Source organism: Alligator mississippiensis, chromosome 4 (assembly GCF_030867095.1).
Source record: "Alligator mississippiensis isolate rAllMis1 chromosome 4, rAllMis1, whole genome shotgun sequence".
In the NCBI taxonomy this organism is placed as follows: Eukaryota; Metazoa; Chordata; order Crocodylia; family Alligatoridae; genus Alligator; species Alligator mississippiensis.
This window is the reverse complement of record NC_081827.1, coordinates 87,943,143-87,961,340: the sequence shown is the minus strand read 5'-3', so window position 1 is coordinate 87,961,340 and position 18,198 is coordinate 87,943,143. Positions and strand designations below refer to the sequence as shown.

The 18,198-nt window shown below is 38.6% G+C and overlaps 1 protein-coding gene across 4 annotated transcripts in view; it reads right to left on the bottom strand.

Moving 5' to 3' along the window:
• Positions 1–7,755: 7,755 nt before the first annotated feature.
• NUDT4 (nudix hydrolase 4) overlaps positions 7,756–18,198 on the bottom strand; it is a 37,387-nt gene continuing 26,944 nt past the window's right edge. For 3 of the 4 annotated variants that reach the window (XM_059726182.1, XM_059726185.1, XM_059726184.1), the window contains 2 exons: positions 14,292–14,383; positions 7,756–11,608 (listed from right to left, as the gene is read on the bottom strand). In XM_059726182.1, the coding sequence (XP_059582165.1) occupies positions 11,410–11,608; positions 14,292–14,383 (291 nt within the window). In that variant the 3' untranslated portion in view covers positions 7,756–11,409. The remainder of the gene's footprint in view (positions 11,609–14,291; positions 14,384–18,198) is intronic. The other variant, XM_059726183.1, reaches the window with a different exon arrangement.

The following is an 18,198-nucleotide window of genomic DNA, read 5'->3' as shown; positions in this document are numbered from 1 at the left end:
CTTGGCCTTTGTACGGTTTCTTTTGCTGTGTTTTCATTTCTCTGATGTGACAATCGTATTTAAAAATTGAAACCAGAGTTGGTGATTCATGTCTTCATCATTCTGACATTAAATAAGAGGTCGAATATACAGTGTTTTACTTTCGTTGATGCTGACTCCTGTTAATAGCCTATGTCATGAGAGTGATTTATAAATTGACCAAAATAATATAAAATTACAGTAAGAGCTGTTTTTTCAAAATGAGCCTCTGGTAACAGTAGCATAATCCGATTGGTGAGACAATTAATTAATGTGTATATACATGGAGTACTGAGTATCATTTAAGCAGGAGGCTAACAGAACAAATGACAGCAGTAATGATGGGTATGCGTGTCATTTGTCTGTTTTTGTGCTAAATATTATCAGGTATTAGGCTATACTTTTTTTAATTCCTGTCTATTTTATTTTAAAGAAACCTGCATATAAAATACCATGTACAGAACAATTGTTACAAATAAATCAACTGATATTTGTTAAACCACTTGCAAACAGCTCCACTTCCCACTGGTGTTATCTACAAGCCTTACTAAGCTACTTGCTTGAGCAACCAGTCTGCTTAAACGGCACTGAAAAGGTTTCTTCATTTGGAAGAAGTAAATCGGGATAGCTTTCTGTTTCCTGTCTCTAATTATTTTTAGATAATAGGAGCCCATTTTACTCTTTCTCTCCAAATTCCCATAATCCTTTACCAGACTCTTTTCCCTCAGATCTGTTTTCTGATTTCAAAGCTTTTGGCATTGGCCAATCTAAATTGTATAAATAACAGCTTGCAATGGGAATGTTTTTTGTTTTGTTTCTTTTTTTCATCTTGCAATTTAAGGTGATGGTTATGTTACCCATCAGTATTCTCGGCCCTTCCCCCCCACTCCTATTCTAGTATCATCTGGAGTTTCTATAGAATGTGGTGTATTTATTGTGCTCTTATGTAAGATGAAGAATATCTATTAAAATTACATTTTCAACATAACAATGCTTTCAGTGGTATTGTCCCTCCAAAGTGCACTGCATAGTAACACAAGAAAAACTTGGTTCAGTATACTCGAGTTCGATGCAACTTTTAAATACAGCTTTTTAAAGTGATTTCTATATTGGTTGGTACTTTGGCTCACATTTGTGACTTGTAACAGATGTTTAGTTTTACTCGGGATGAGTTGGCATCTTTAATTAAGAAGACTTATTTATTAGATGAACATGTGTGCAAGTTTAGTCAGCCAAGTTCTTGTGTCATTAGTTGGATGGTTGTCTTAGGTATGCTCAGCTACATACTGTATTCTCTAGTGCAGTGATTCTTAACCTCTTTTGTACCAGGACCCATTTGTAAACATTGGCCAGCCCTGACCCAGTGCCCCTCACTCCTGATCCACTCTCCCCACAGCCAACCAGTGTGGGGCAGGGGGGGCCCCAAGCAGCCCCTTGAAGGCTGGAACTATGACAGCCTGCAAGGGAGAAGCCATGGTTTCTCATGGTTTTTTAATCCATTTTTAAAGTTTGTTAGTAACCCTTTTATATGTTCTCACGACCCACTTTTGGGTCGTGACCCATGGGTTGAGAAAAACTGCTCTAGTGTAACTGGAGGTGTGTAAACAGGGTACAAGCCCGGGGTGTCCTCAAGGTTCCCTCTGTTTGTCTCTACTGCTCAGCATTTCTTAAACCTGGTGGGCATTCTTGTGTTGTGCCCCTTCTCCCCCAATGGTCCTTTCTGCTGGCTGTTCTGGCTCAGTGTGCCACCCTGCATTATTCTCAACTGTTTTCCTGCACCCCTCTTCCAGTACCACAGCTGCTCTGTCACTTAACCTCGCTGCCAAATTTGGCCTTGTAAATTGTCTCTTTGCATACAAGTCTGGCAGGAAAAGTAGATGGGAGAGGAGCCATCAGCACAGAGTAGGGAGGGGCTGGGGTGCTGTGGAGGGTTAAGAAAAGAGGGGGACACTGCTGGAGTGGGTGGAAGGGGCTATTATGTGGGCATAAGAATACTTACCAGGTTTGCCCACGGTGAAGATGTTACTAGTTATGCCTTTGTATGTATCCCTCCATAATCATATAGCCTTATATAAATGATGGATCATAGCAAATGGCTCTACCCAAAGTTTCAGGGCTAGTTAAACGCATTTATTTGGATATGTTTAAAGACCTTACTTTTTTGCTTTTATCAGTATATCTTGATTGGAATGCACAGAATATAGAATGGAATGGGGGGAAAATGCTTGCTCCGTTCAGTACATGGGATAAAGGATTGAATTACAGCACAATTCACTCTATCGCACACAAGCCAACATATGTCAGCTGTTAAAGCATCTAAGAGCATAGTTGAAAGTTCTTCTGGTAAGTGAATAGTTTCCAAATCTTTCTGTCTGCATAACTGGAGAACACAAGTGTGTGAGGAAATAGTTATGATGTATCTACAATTTTAAACACATTAAAAGTATCCATTCCTAAATGCTTTAAAAAAGAACTGTAGTATTGTGATTTAGTGTTACCAACAGTGAATGAATCCTTAAGTGAACTTTGGGAATAAGGAAGTTGTGGAACACAGTGGGATCTATAACTATAAAATTTGATTCTTTTGTAAGCACTGAACAGCTGAATCTTTCACTTTTTACTGAAGATTGAAATGGACAAATTTTCATAGCTCCATACCAATAGGTGTTTGCAGACGCATCTTATTTAAACTCATGAAGTTCATAGTTTACAAATTTTAAATAACTATACAAATAATCTTTAGATAAATTGAAATTATTTTCCCTATGGGGTTTGAATATGTCTAGCTATGTATTGTGTTTAATCTGATGATCATTTGATATCTTTTGGAAGCCCACATTTGTCAGAAAACACCAATGTGGTTGACTTACCATAGGAAGTCCTAGTTAGTTGATTTTTTTTTTTAAACAGATGCCCAGTGCATGACTTAAAGCTAAGTGTTCTTGGTATTAGGCGTTCACTATCCTGAAATCCTTTACAAGAGAACTGAGGCTGTATTTTGCATTTTAGTTTATGTATGAAGTTTCTGTAGCTGCAAGATTCAGACTGTAAAAACAAATGTTAAAAATAAATTTTAAAAAATACATCACGGTAATTAGGTTTTTAATCTAGATCAGTGCAACAGAAGCCTTAATCCTTAAAATCTTTATGCAACAATAATTGCCATTTTAAAACTTTTGATCAAATTCTATGTGGAAATGAGGCTTAAGTATTTAAGTTACTTGAAACCAATGGGATTAAATGACTTCTGACTGTTGGGTGAGTTCATTTGTTTTCATCTGAAGTGTGCTGCCTTTTATGTCTTTCAAGAAAGCACATTTCCAACACATGGCTAGTGTAAAACATGTTAATGGAGTAGTGAAGTTGTGAAACTTCTCTCAACTTATGCATGCTCTTACTTGGAATTATTTGGAAGGTTACTTTAAAATATTATGGTTCTGTTTATAGTATGTCTTAACTAATATAATGACTGTATCGATACTGAAATAGAAGAAGGGGGTAACATACCTCCCCCAATGCGCACTCACAAATTGAGCTTTATCTAAAAATAGAGGTCCCTTTTCTGGTAGGATGACAGCATTCAACTTCACAACGATCATATTATATAATGTCTTTTCAATCTTTTTCTTAAAATGACAAATTTTAAGCCTTCCATTCAGCTAGTGACTTTGGAGACTAGTAAAACTTATTCTGGGAAGGACTCTTTCCTTGTGTTCTAATAGCATCCTTTGATTAAAACCTTTTGTATTGTCCTAGCCTTGATATTTTTATGTAAGACGTTGGTTGTGTAAGTAATTGTCCAGTTTGTATGTCTAATTCCTATATTGTATAAGTGGTTGGTCATAATTTTTTAAGCAGGTTACTTATAAATTCAGTATGGGGTTGCAGTCAGTGAGTTGATTCTAGGTTAGACTATTGCTATCCAAGTACGCAGGAAGAAACACTTAATCTTTCTGTATAGCTGAAGTGTGTGTGAAGAGTGGCACCCAGTGGCTAAACTACTTTATCCTTGTTGTTTTGATACTGTATTGTCTTTAAGAAGCAAGTTAGACTTGAGTAAGGTGAGCAAATGAGCTATGCTTGCTTTGCAAGCATTGAACAAATTAAGGATAAAAACTGCTGTGACTGTGCAAGGTCCTTTGTATCAATGGTGGCTGAACACTATTTTTAGTTAACATACACTGACAGAAGGAAATAATAGACACACAACTATTCTAGTGCCCTGCCTTCTGCTTAGCCTTAGACTAACATAGCTAATTCTCTTTCTCTACTCTTGTAGAGTTGGTGAAGTTTTCAACAGAAAGCTGTCAATTTGAATTTGCTCACTTGAATGAGATGTACTGAGTGGAGAAAGGGAAGTTTAGAGGCATAAATGTAGATAACTTCTATTTATAAGGTACTTTATTAGCTCTTACCTGCAGAAGAGGTTGGCATTCTTCATGAGAATACCATGAAGAATTAAAATCTAAAGCCTGAAGAGAAATCAGTGAAAGGTTCTGCAGGTGTCAGGGTTGTTCATTGTAGTCAGCTAATTTCCTCCATGTCTGGGTGAATTCATTTTAAAATCTACAGGTACTATTTCAGATTTTGAATTGCTGCCTACTGCAGCTAGCATACTTATCCCAGCCACAGTTATCTCCTGTGTCTCCCAGGTGCTTAAACCTCCAGCTGCTCTGATTTTTGTCTTGCATATAGCATGTTGAGAATTCAGATGGAGCTTGATAGTTTTTAACAGCAAGGAATGTTGCGCTGACTCTGGTGTTCTCTGTACGCAAGTCATTCACTTACCTTTGCAGTTAGCCTGCTTTCCTGAAGATAAGTTTGAAATATTTGGGAGGCAGCAATACATTGTGGGAGTGAGGGAGAATGCTTCTAAAGTGGAAAACAAACCTCATGTTTTAAGCAGGCCTTGTGGGGTAAATGGTGGGGCAAGGCTAACTTGCACATGGCTGGGGGTCCTCACACTGCATCACCCATATGGATCCCCTTGGGATCCTTCCCCAGCTGTATAGGCAATGGCAATAGCACACAGCCAAGAGAGAGATGGCTGCAGAGACCCATGGGTTACCAGTCGGACAGCCCTGCTCTAGGAGACTCTGTCAACTAGGATGCTGCGGACCCTGGAGTGCTGCGAGATCCTTTTAAGGATGACTTTCAATAGGAGCACTGTTAGGTGTGCAAACACAGGGTTCACAAGGTAAACCCAGAGCTTTCAAATAGGAATCCTCTGTGTCAAAAGCATTCTGACCTATGGTCTTTCTGAGGTTTTCACAACATAGGAACTGCTGTATTTTTCTGTAGTCAACATTTTTTTTCTGGTATTTTTCTGATGTCTTCTGAGAGATGCCTTGATTTTAAAAAGGTTAAGGGGCTGCTTTAGAGGGTGGGGTGATGGGTTTTAGTACACAGCCAACAGCTGTGTACATGCATTTAACTGATAGCACTGACATTGACACACACAAGGAAAAATGTTTGGAAACCAGCTGGGGCTGACTTGTATGGAGGTGTTGATCTTTGCCCATTATGCAAGCAAGTGCTGATTGTACAATGGGTGTAGACAATGCCTGGTTTCCATTCCCTTGAAAATACCCTTTCTTATTAGACCATCTCCTGTTCTTGAGTCAAGGATAGGTTCTTCTGTGGATTTTCAGGCTCAAGTCTGTCTTTTTTGTCATCTCTTTCTTTTAATGTATACATACCTGCATTGACAGCTAGTCTTAACTTTTTTCATGTGGCATGCTCAGTATGGTATGATCTGCTTGGGTTCTGGTCTGAATACAGTTGGAACTATGGTTTTTAAAGAAACACCAGGAAAATGAGTTTGAAATGGGAACACCTGCAAGAAGCTGGTGAAGATGAATATTGACTGCATTGCTGTCCAGTGAATAGAGTGCTTCAAGCCCACCTGCATGGGAAGGGATGGAGTTGGCAAGTCTGGCTGTGATGTCCTCTATGAAGACTTTGACTTTAGTTAGTAGAAAGTACTGATTTATTGCTGGAGAGTTCTTCCACAGGCCTGAAACAGTAGCCCTTTTTCATCTTGGGAACTCCAACAGCATGCTAGCCCTAAGGTTTCCCAGTAGCGAGTCATTTTAATGCCAACACAGATAACACAACATTATTAGAGGGAATCTGAGCAAGGTGAACTGAATTTAAAATGTAATTGCTATGTTGAGGGGGTGTGGGGAGGCAGTGTAGCTTGGCTCAGGCCAGGAGAGCCTGAGTAAAAGTATTCTTGGATGAAAAAGAATCAATCCCTGGCCTCCCTGTGCTATAGAATACAAATAAGGGAGGGAGAATCTTTTCTTTCTTTTATGATCTAACCTAAATTCCTTTCATTTTCTTGGCTGAGTCCCACTTCTGTTAGAGCTGGAGAGTTCTGGACTTACGTATGCTGGTCTACAGAAGAGGTAAACACAAATTGAGCTCATGTCTGTGACAGAATTGCCTATCAGCATCTCTCAGCTCCACCCCCTTTAGCAGTAAGAAAAGCTATTCTGCTGTGGCAAGGATCCCAGAGTTGCCTTCAGCTGTAACGGACAATGGAAGGAATGTTATGTTAAATGAAGGAAGGTGGATGTAGCAGTCTACAGAGGATACTTGCAAACAATCCCTAAGCATTGGAGTAGGATGATGCTATGTCCAGAAGACTAACTAACCTTTCCCCCTCTGCCCCCCTAAATCTATTGCTTTGGCCTCAGTCAGAAACAGGATGCTTAAGTTAATAGACAATGGTCTAGGAAGCTGCAGGAGATGATGCCTTGGGCCCCAGGTGTTCCTTTCACATAGGCTTTTTTTCTTTTTTTTGCAGTCTGACAACACATACTGACCCATGAGACTTGAGCAGAAAAGGTACTGGGACTCCTATTACCTTCTGTTCTAGTAAGAGGCAAACATTTGGGTATGGATGTATAGAACATATCACTACATGTAGCAAGGACAGCTCTACTATCCAAACTGGTTTTTCTGAATGCAGAGAAGTAGGCAAAAAACAGGTCATGGATTGGTCTTGCTGAATAACACCAGCAACTGAACAGGACTTGCTGCAGTTTTTTCAAGATTCACCTGATAGGCTCAGTACAGGTATATCCAACTGAGTCTGGATATACCTGAACCAAGCCCACAGCCTGGCCCTGTGTACTGGCTCCAGCCTTGCATGCACCATGAGCTAGCCCACATCTATGCCATATACCAGGTCAGTCCAGGCTGTGTGCTACATGTGACATAAGTGGCTGGATCCAGCACACAGGGCCAGTTTTCAGACCTGATCTAGACTGGCCCTGGGTTCAGCACACAATATAGATCTGCTGTGTCCTACAGTGGCTCTACACATGGTAGACAGGGCCAGTTCAAAATCCACAGGCACCACAATGGGCTGAGTACTGGGGCTCCATGTGCTGCTAACATGCTATTCTGTGCATCTTTTTATCTTGTAAGAAGGGAGTGGCTCATGTGGGGATTTTGTGTGATGAATTTGATCAAACCACCTCCAAACCATCAAGCTTTGCAGAACAATGCAATTTATCTACATATTATGCAAGATAGCATTGGCTTCATCTGAAGCCCTTCTAGGCAAACTTCTCCATTTTGAACAGTAAGAGAATGGGAATGGCATAAATTGTGCTGGATTCTTTTTATGTCACTTCCCAAGCCCTTTTCAGATGGGGCCTAAGCATTCTGCATTAGCCCTTCAGTTTAATTTATATTCACTAATTAAAAGACTGCAACATCCACAGAACTAGTTTAGATTTTATTTTGATGTTTATCTCAAATATAAAAAGTCAAAATTCTTACATCAATCTTTAAAGAAAATCCATGCAAGCATGTCATAATGTTTACAACTTAAATTAGGGATTTTTCTCTTTCAGATCTCATTTCTCAAAAATCAAGAAGAATTAGCTGCATTATTTCTCTCAATTTTTCTCCGTAGCCCATTGTTAAAACGGACCAAGTTTGGGTCAAGTTAATGGTATGAAAAACACCAAGCTAAACTTGTCAGTCTGGGCAATACTTCAATGTACTTGTAGTGTTAACAGATGCCCTTTCTAATTAGGTTATTTATTTTAAATTAAATTCTAATTTGTATGATTTGCAGTCATCGCACTTAATACCACATGCTTTGTCTCGTATCATTTTTAAAACATGACTGCTGAGGGGGAGGTTGGTGGAAGTGGCACAATTGATCAGATTCTTTACAATTCACATCAAGGCAGCTGCTGATAGTTTAAGCACCATGATCTGGTGGAAGAGGTAAAGGGAAAGTTTAAATTCACACACAGAATGCATAAATGTAAGCCATAGGACCACCTCTAATTAATTAAAACCAAATTGGAACAGAGGAGATTGTTAAAGAGGGCAACAAGAGGGCAAACTCTTGGGGAAAACTTTCTACACTTAATCTTTACAGGCACAGATGCAAGTAGTTTATCCTTCATAGCCCAAGTTTTACAGTATGTTTCTGTAGACTGTTGTTCAATTCAGTTAAGACAAAGAGAAATGCATATTTGCTATAGTGGTTTCCTGTAGCAGTCACCCCAGTAACTTCTATAATATTATTGTCAGTTACCATTTACTGTCCTGTTTCATGGTTTAAATGTTCTGTGTATTACAGAAAGCCATTAGAGGAGGTCAAGCAAAAAGCAATATTGGCATTCACTTTAAAGGTTTCATAGAGACTGAAGAAATCAATACAATGAATTGGTATTTAAAAAAATCCATAGGGCACAAGCTGTTTGAATGTGTATGATTAAAGAGAAAAAAATCAAAATATTTATAGGCAATCAACTGAATTTGGTAGCAACACCAACACTGTACATTTTTTACATTATCAAATACATAATTCAAGAGATACAAAATAAGATCATGCATCACTACTAAATACTTTGTACAAGCTTTTTTAAATTCCAAGAGTCTGAAACAAATTTAGAGAGTGAAGCATTTTCATGAACCAGAATGAGAAATTGCCCAGGAATCTTGTACTTTTTATGGATTATGTTGCATCATCCAAAGAAAGCCATCAAAGATTATTAGTTATGCACTCAGTTTAAAGTGTTAAAATGACTACTAAAAAGTATGAGCATCAATGTATGCGACTGAAAAAGGAAGCTAAATGGCTTATACTATATTAAGAAGCAAGTTTGTTCAATCTAAAACAAGAAGAAAAAAAAAAAATCAGGTGTGCCATGACAAAACATTGGCTGTAATTGGAATATTGGATGTTCCTTTGTAAAAGTGTCTGACTTAAATTAAACATCTAGAGAAAGCTTAATAAGAAATTTTGCTAGACCTTCAGTCAGTAGTAGAGACATGATGAATGGATGGTGTTCAGGCCCAGATTGGGGTCAGAGTTAAACGGATTTAAAATCTCACTAGATCAACTGATCATGATATTTCCATCTCTGGCTGCATCTGAGCTAGATATAGACAACAATCCTTTTTTAGTTTTTCAAGTGACCTGGAATTAGGAACCACAGAGCTAGTTCTGAGCCAGAGATCTGAGAGAAGATGCCTTACTCTGAAGTTCAGAAAATTGCTGATTTGTGGCTCTCATTTATGCCCAGTTCTGATCAGCAGCATTTATGCTTCTTCAAAAAGAAGAGTTTTTATGAAGCAAAACCTCTAAAACATTAGCCTCTATGGATTAAAAGCATTTGTATATGGCACAAGATTTCATTCATTAAAGAATCAATTTGTGGCACCAACATTGTTCCTAAAAAAAAAAAAAAAAAGTGTAACAGCACGCAAGTTTAATTTATAGCAGCATTTTACACAATTTATGTTAAAAAAGTAGAAGTTAGCCATTTGTGTACTGAGTAACAAAATGTTTAAATTACATTTATTTTCCATTTTACACTCACTATTTACCAGTTGGACTATTTACAAAGGTTCAAATGCTATGTAAAAGAATGAGCTTACCCAAAATAGTCTTCACAAGCAAGGCAATAGTTTACCTCAACCTCAGTTTTGGCTGATTAAAGAAAAATTGTAGTTAGCTGTAATGCGTAAAAGGTGTCCATCTGCACAAGAAAATAAAATCCTACCTTAATGGCACTATGGCAAGAACATATTTGGGACCTGCAGCTGACTTGGCTTTCACCTTTTTTCAGGTGGCAGACATTTAATGGAAAATGATGATTAAAAAAAAAAAAAAGGGAGACCTGTCAGTGAAGTTTTACTAGCAGGTTAGCTTTCCACTTGGAAACAGTGATGCTGTTAACATTAAAATAAAATTAAGAAAAAAATTCAAGTACAATTTTAATTAGGACATTCAGCAAAACCATGAAGAAAGGAAGTTTTGGTACACCTATAATATAAATGAACCCTTCCTACTTCCAGGCCACAGTACCATTTCCTTTTGCTAACTAGTTTCTCCTTATCAAGATGTCTCCACAAACATTTTCTAATGGACATACCCACAAAGGAATGGGATGGGTAGGCTTTTTGAAGAAAACTAAAGTTAGGCCACAGAAGTTACGCCACAGAAGTTACTGGAAGGGGAGGGGTAGAGGGTACTTTTCTTTGAGAACTGAATACTTCCAGAAATAACTATGGGATCACCCCATCTGCAGTGTGTATGCTACAGAACACCAACACTTGGCAGACCTGGGAAAGGCAGGGATCAGCTTGTTTTCATGTCTGCTTTCTACTATTAGGAATTTCTTGTATATTTGTTGCCCCCACCCCCCAATTTAGGATGTTTGTGGAACTGCAATGACTACATCAATAGCAGACAATAAGCTGAATGAGCCAACAATGCGCCCTTTGTTTTGATAGCTGAGGACTGCATAGGTAGAGGCAACCTTTGAAAGGAAAAAATAAGTAGTTTAACATTGGTATCCTCTGTTATGATTGTGAACATGTTATAGCATTTTACCGTAGTCATGCCTGTGAAGGTCTGCCTTTGATAGTCTGCTTATTTTTCCCAACTAAGTGGTAGCATTTTCAAGTTCTAGCACTTAACAAAATTTGGATTCGGAGTAAGAAAGAAACTTGACTGCCATTTGTTTAAGGCTTTCCAGTAAGCAAATTTTTTTTGCAAGACTACTACTCGTTTTAAAAATTAAACAAGTCTTGAATAAGTTGATTGTAACCTAGATGTTTGTGTTATTTTAATAGATGTTTATAAACCAATAGCCTAAAAAGAGAGAGAGAGAGAGACACACACACACAAAACGGCCAGTTAAGGCATCTTAAAAAAAATCCACATATGGCTTTGGTTTGCTGAAATACTATTTTACATTGTTAAAAAGGAAAAAAATGTCAAATGTGTGAACATGTATGAGGCATTCACATATTTTGTTTAGGATTGACAGCTACATAAATGTCTGCAGGTGAACACAGAAAGACATCTCCCCTCGTGATGGCATACGAGTAAAAAGGTAATCCACACGTTTATCTCACAGTAGAAGGCAGCCCAGAAGTCTGTGCAGAAGTGACATATAAGGAGTTACTATCAGGAAGAGAGGGAACCACAGAATTTCCATTGGTGGGAGAACAACCCAGTTTCAGTTTTTCCAAATACTCTGCATGAACAGGCTTGTGACACTGAAGAACCTTGATTGCATCTTCTACTTTAAACCATTCTCTCTTTCTTCCTAAATTGGAAATTAAAAAAAAGTTAAAGAAAAAAAAAATAAATTTTAACAAATTTAAAAGTGGGGTGACATAGAAGTAACTTTACAAACTAATCTGGAAAAGAAGAGGGTACTACTATTACAGAGAAGGCACAAAGTCCTAACAAGTTTTGTTCCCTGCCTCCCCAATTCTGTAACATTAGTTGCATCTTTTCTGACAGACAACTGGAGAAGCAGTAAGTGACAGCAAGTCACTATACAGTGTGCAATCAACTTTCTGCTGACATTTTAGTTTCAACAAACTTTTAAAGTGTGCTTTTTTGTAGCTGTTCTACTTCATTCATCCTATCCACTTCTGCACAATTCATGTGCTTAAAACAGTGTCTAATCCTAATAGCTGAGAAGACTCTACCAGCAGAATATGAACCAGACAAATTGGTTCACTGCTTATTAAGTTGGCATGCTACAATTCAAGGTCCATCTACACCAGACTAGCTCCTATGTTTGTTTACTTCAGCATAAACTAGCTTGGGAAAGAAGTCACTCATTCTAGAAGAGAGCACCTGCACATCAAGTTATCCAGCTTGTGAATGTAAAGCATAATATTTATCAGCTTTAAGCTCTTCTTTTTCCAGAATAATTTTCCATGTGTAGATCAGGTCCAAGACAGAATATCAGAGGGCTTTATTTTTTAGAAGCAGTTAAGTCTTCACTGAATACTTCAAGTTGGATAAGGGTTACATTCTAGAAGTCCAGGATTAATTCCCTTTTCCTTTACAACTTAATGTACTACACTGTACTTAGCCCAAGTTTATTACAGAAACAAGAAACATTTTATGCACACAGGCACTACCTACCACACCCACACAAATAAATAAAAGTAGAATAGCATGACTACATGTCACTTGAGGGCAAAAAACTTCACTTTCCAGGCATCAGCACTGGCCTTGTGGTAGAGCAGTTTCTGAAGTAGACAAGGCATTGCCGAACAACCGAAAACACTAGTTCTGCTGTAGCTTCCTTAGTTGCTCTAACATGCACTTTAAACTGGTCATTGATATTTTGCTAAATGAATACATACTTTAGAAGTGTACTGTTAATATTTGTAGGCAAAACCACAGGGAAGTTGTACTACAATTATGGTTGTTTCAGCATAATTAAAAATTGATTCAGGTTACCAATGGAGGTGCAGTGATATATTGGTGCCATATCAGATCAGCACCAACAAAAGGGAAATTAACATTATCAGCCATTGGCTTTTTTTTGGCTGGCATAGCCGGTAATGTACTGATAAATATAGTACATCTGGCCAGGGCCCCTGCATGCATATGGCCAGGAATGCAGCCAAGCAGCATGGAGCACCCTGCAGGTAAGTATGGAGGGGAGCAGATCAAGGCCCCCATGGTGAGGGAGGGAGTGGGGCAGGGACTGGGGTTGGGGCAGGGCAGTGAATGGGACCCTGGGGCCAAGGTGGGGAGTGGGATGGAGCCATGGGTGGATCATCCAAGGGATCAGTATTCCAGTGCTTAAAATGGCAGCAGGGGCACTTGAACTAAAGCTCATCCAGCAGCTGTAGCGGTAGCAAGCTGTGCCTCTAGCTGCTGAATGGGCAGGGGGTGCAGCGTAGTCAGTGTGTGGCTCCCTGGGCAAAGGCAGCAGAGCAAAAAGCCCCAAGCCCACAGTGGGCAGTCCACCTCCACCCTCAGCCTGCTCGGCTCAGCTCTGGATAAAAGCGTCCCAGCATTTAAAAGTGGTGGCAGTGGCACTTGAACTAAAGCTCATTTGATAAGCTTTAGTTCAAGCACCCCTGTCCCCATTTTTAATGCACCAGGATGCTGATCCCCCAGATGAGCCACCTGTGGCTCTATCTTGCTCCCCGCCTGGGCCCCAGGGTCCCATTCACTATCCAGCCCCACTCCCTCTGCCTGCCCGCCCCCCCCCTGCCAAACGCTTCTTCCCCTCCACAGATTACTTACAGGGTGCTGCTCTCCATGCTGCCCAGCTACATTCTTGTAAATCAGTCACTGGATCAGTATTGGCTGACATGCCTGGTAAATATTTGGCTATTGGTATCGGCCAAAAAAAGCTTTATCAGTGCACCCCTAGTTATCAAATCAGTACTTGTGCGATGCAACATTTAGGAAATGACTAGTTTCTTGTCTGTTCACAACAGGCTTGGGACAGGCAAATATCTTATTACTAACACAGTCATTATTGAATGATAGGGGAAACCAGTCAAAGTTTTTCATTAAAAATGGTAAAGGATAGTTTTCAAGACTTCTCATGCATTTTTAAAAAGTAAACAGTAAATGATCTGATGCTAACAGGCATCAAAAACGCTGATGTTGCAAGTGTTTTCTGTAAAAAGTACTGTTGTCTGACCAACTGTATTTATGACCAAATACTTGGGATCTCTCATTCGGTCTAAAATCCTCTTACTGCTCATCCTGTTCTATTGCTTTATGATGGCTACTTTATACAAAATAAGAGTAATGAACATATCTGAAGTCAGAACCAGTGAAGTCTGTACAGATGTTGAGAGAAATTCCTCATTTCCAAGAGTTTCAGTTTATGCCACATGAACCATTTCTAGATTTAGAGAATCTAGTCTTAGACTCTGGGCATGGGGGGGGGGGGAGGGGGTAAGGGGTAGTCACCTAATGCATTACAAAAAAAACCCAACATGCAAAACAAAAAGACTTGCCTATATTAACTGAATCCTCCCAGTCTTCCAATATTTCAGTCACAGTTAGAACATAAACGTAAGTCCTATGCTTCCGGTCTTGATTCTGCTTGAATGTTAGAAATGGAAATATTAATTCATAGCAATTCATAATGAATGCTTTTAGAGAGATATACAACAGAGGTTTAAAATTAGTGTTATGTTATTCAACAGGAGATTTTGGTGTGATGCATGTCAGCACAAACATCTTAACTTTCCCTAACTAACCATGTACTTATACACAAAAATCCCTTGGAAATCTTGCTCCTCCAGCTGATTAGACACAAAAGTATTAAAACCTCAATATCTCATAGAATAGGAAAGCCAGCATTAGTATTCAATAAAATCATAAAAAGAGAGATAAATGTAACTACAGACTATGGAATTAGGATTAAACTATACTTTTGGTCACACAGCAAGTGTCAAATATGTAGGTACAAATGTTTGTCAGCACTGGTATTAGGCAATCACTGTTAAGACTCCATGGCAGAAGATAATCTTTGCTTCTGAAACAAAAGCTGTGAAAACTGGATATTTGTTAAGTCAGCCTCCTATATTTTACACAAACTAAAAGGGAACATTTTAATTTTCTACGTAGTGCTGTTTGCAGAATTTCACTCAGTGCAGGTAAAGATGGCAAGTTAAATATTCTAAATTTGGGAGTATGACAAATGTGGAACTCTTTAAATACTGACTGATTTCCTGGATCTGTCATCTGCATAGTATGATTTTCATGAAACCAAACAGACACTTCACTTTAGGAGTATGACTGGGTAACAGCACCTACTTGTCCAATTAGGAAGAATGCACCCAAACCAGTTTGAACAGGATACATTAGACAGAAGAGACTCAGAATCATAGGGACTGTCTACTAGGATAAATAACTATTGTACAATAACTATTCTACACCAGCACCAGTTTTTGTACTTTGGCACTGGATTAAGCAGAGGTGGAAAAAAAAAAAAGTACCCCTTGTGAAATAACAGCATCTGCATGGAGAACTAGCGCAGAGCAGCTATTGCACTTTCCAACCTACACAAGCCTTTTTACAAAAGCTTCCCTGTCTTATAACTATCTTTCACTCCCTGTGTAGGCAGATCTTAGAGACACAGAAAGCTCTGGTTTGCTCAGAGAAGGTAACTTGGTCCAAATGTTGGAACAAACTATTAATTTAGCTTTAGGGAAATATGAAACCAAGTACTCTTGCAGACAAGTTTTAAACTCTTTATACTGTTTCACTTCCAAAATAAGGTCACCTCTTAACTTGATTTTCACAGGATCCAACAGGAGGACTTGCAGCTATCTGAAACCCTGCCATGTCTGCAGAGGAGCAAGGAGTTTGGATATGGTGGGTAGTAAGCCTGCTTTAGAATGACTCCAAGAAAAGACCCTGAAACAAGTAAATGGCAACAAGCTGACCAAAGGTGGATGTGCTTAAAGAAACCAGAGAGAGAGGCAGAGGTACTAGCCCCATTACTACAACAATGCTCAAGGGAACCTATCATGACTTCCAACTGCCATGTTGCAGGCACTTTAGTGCTTTGCAGCCAATCCCAAGGATGCATAGTATTTCCAGCCAAAAATCTAAGTAGAACTATTACACTGATGCCTAGCTTTAACACTTCTCCTAAAATCAAAAATCCATATTTAGCATCTGTAGACAGTTTAAAGAAAGAACTGCTGTTCCAGAATGCCTTCTCCTTATTTTCTAGTCAGGAGCCTTTGGGGTGTAGACTACTGGTTATGTAGGTTAAGACTCTAAAGCCAGTTACCAAGAAACTTTAAAGGATAAACTTGCTCCCATTACTCTCAATTTAGAGCCAAATCAAGGGACAAAATAGTGAAACAAGCATAATGCAATGGGGTTACTAACAGATCTATAGTGCTAGATGTAGCCTAGTAATACAAGGACTAATTGAGCAGAGTAGAAGGAACTATGGAACAGATGTACCAAGAATACAGCTATTTCAAGATGAGGAGTTCAGCTGTAGAATGGACTGCAGAAAGTTAGTCTAATCCCCAAATATGACCATGTCCAAGGCTTTCCTATACGTAAAACCAAGGTTTCTATTAAAGAAAAAAAGTAGTGCAGAATATTTTACAAAGCCTACACAAGAATTCATTGGGCATACTTAAGAAGGGAAGTTAAAGTCTGATGGGACTGCTAGGGTTTGAAGCCTAGTGTTCTGGATAGTGGAGTACTCTCTCACATTGATTACATCACATTTACACCTATGCTAAGATCTGGAGAGAACAGTGGTTGAACTTGTTGAAAAGTTAACAACATGTGGTCCCAAAACTAATTTTGGCTGCAGCTAGGAATGAGGGTCTGAAAAGGAATCTCTATGATGTGGGATGAACAGGTGATGAATCAAGCAAGATGAGAACAAATTCTTGCCTTAACTAGGCTCAGCTGGGCTAGAGTGCAAGAAAACTAGTAGTTGTTTCTAATTCCAACATAGTGAGCAAGACATGGCACTTCTTGCTTCAAATTTCACTCTCCACATGACTTGAACACCTGTATCAATTACATATGTACTAGGTCTGTGAGATACTTCACTGGCAGTTTTGTTTTGACTGTTTGAGCTTGAAACAGCAAAATCGAAACAAAACAAAGGACTCTGAAACAGCCTTGAAAACAAAATGAGGGCAGTCAAATCGTTTCGAAAGCTTCAAAACATTTTGAGATCCCCTCCTCAGTGCTACAATAGGGCTAGGGAAGGGAACTGAGCCCAGCTGGGCTGAGTTCCTTTTCCTCTACCTGATCGAAATAGCAAAACCGTTTTGACTAATTGGAATAGAACAGTGTTTTCGAATAAAAACAAAACTCCAAACAAAACACTGTTCCATTGAAATGGATGTCGAAGTGGAACACTGCTGTTTTGCACAGCAAATATTTACCCTCACAAGATAAGGCAAGCAAAAAGAAAATTGAAGTTTCAGGATCTTTTAAAGATGGACTTGTAGTTTTTTCAGCTTGCATTTCAACAAGCTACAATTCAGAATACTAAAGAAAGAATCAAAGCCATACCACAACATTTTGCGGGTAGACCTTTCAATTAAGGAAAAGATGAAACTGATACAGGACTATTAAAATAAAGCCACATGCAGCAATGTTGAAATGGTATTCAAGAGATGCTTTATTACCACCGATTTTTCTTTGAAAACTGCTGGACAGCCATTGCAAGATCTAAATTTATAATTTCATTAATCTCTTCACATACTTCTGTTTCAACATATCATTTTTCATGTGGTTAAAGAACTCAAATGTGTATTCACTTTAAGGAGAACTTAAGTAACTTGATTCTGTACTAGAAAAGGCATTCTAAAAAGACAAGTTTCAGTCATAAGATGCTGGTAAAATTTAATTTCCTGATGCCCAATGTAGGCCTTGCTGGAGCAGCACCACTACCAATAATCCCAAATGATACCCAACAATATCTGTTGGCCTACACATAACAGCATTTTTTCTAAACAGTAATACTGTTTTCATAATATAACTAGTAATGAAAAATTAAACATGCTTTTTCAGCAACCTCATTTATTTACACATAGCATCTTATGCAGTATCATCCAATATTATATACATGTGTATACACCAAAATGGCATAACTTCAAGCAGAACCCATTCTGAAGTGGAATTACAACTAGGCTGCCTGATGTATTTAACTGCTCTCTATTTTTACCTCATCATCATAAGCTATTCATATGAAAGGAGAAACAGAAAACTTTTTAAAGTAGTAGATAAAAAGCAAAGGTGCACATGTTAATTTTGGTTTTGAACGAGAAATCTCCACTTAGCTTTCAAGCTTTTAAAGAAATACCACCTTTTAAAGGGATATAAAAACCCAATATATGACCTATTTGTTGTACACAATTACAAAG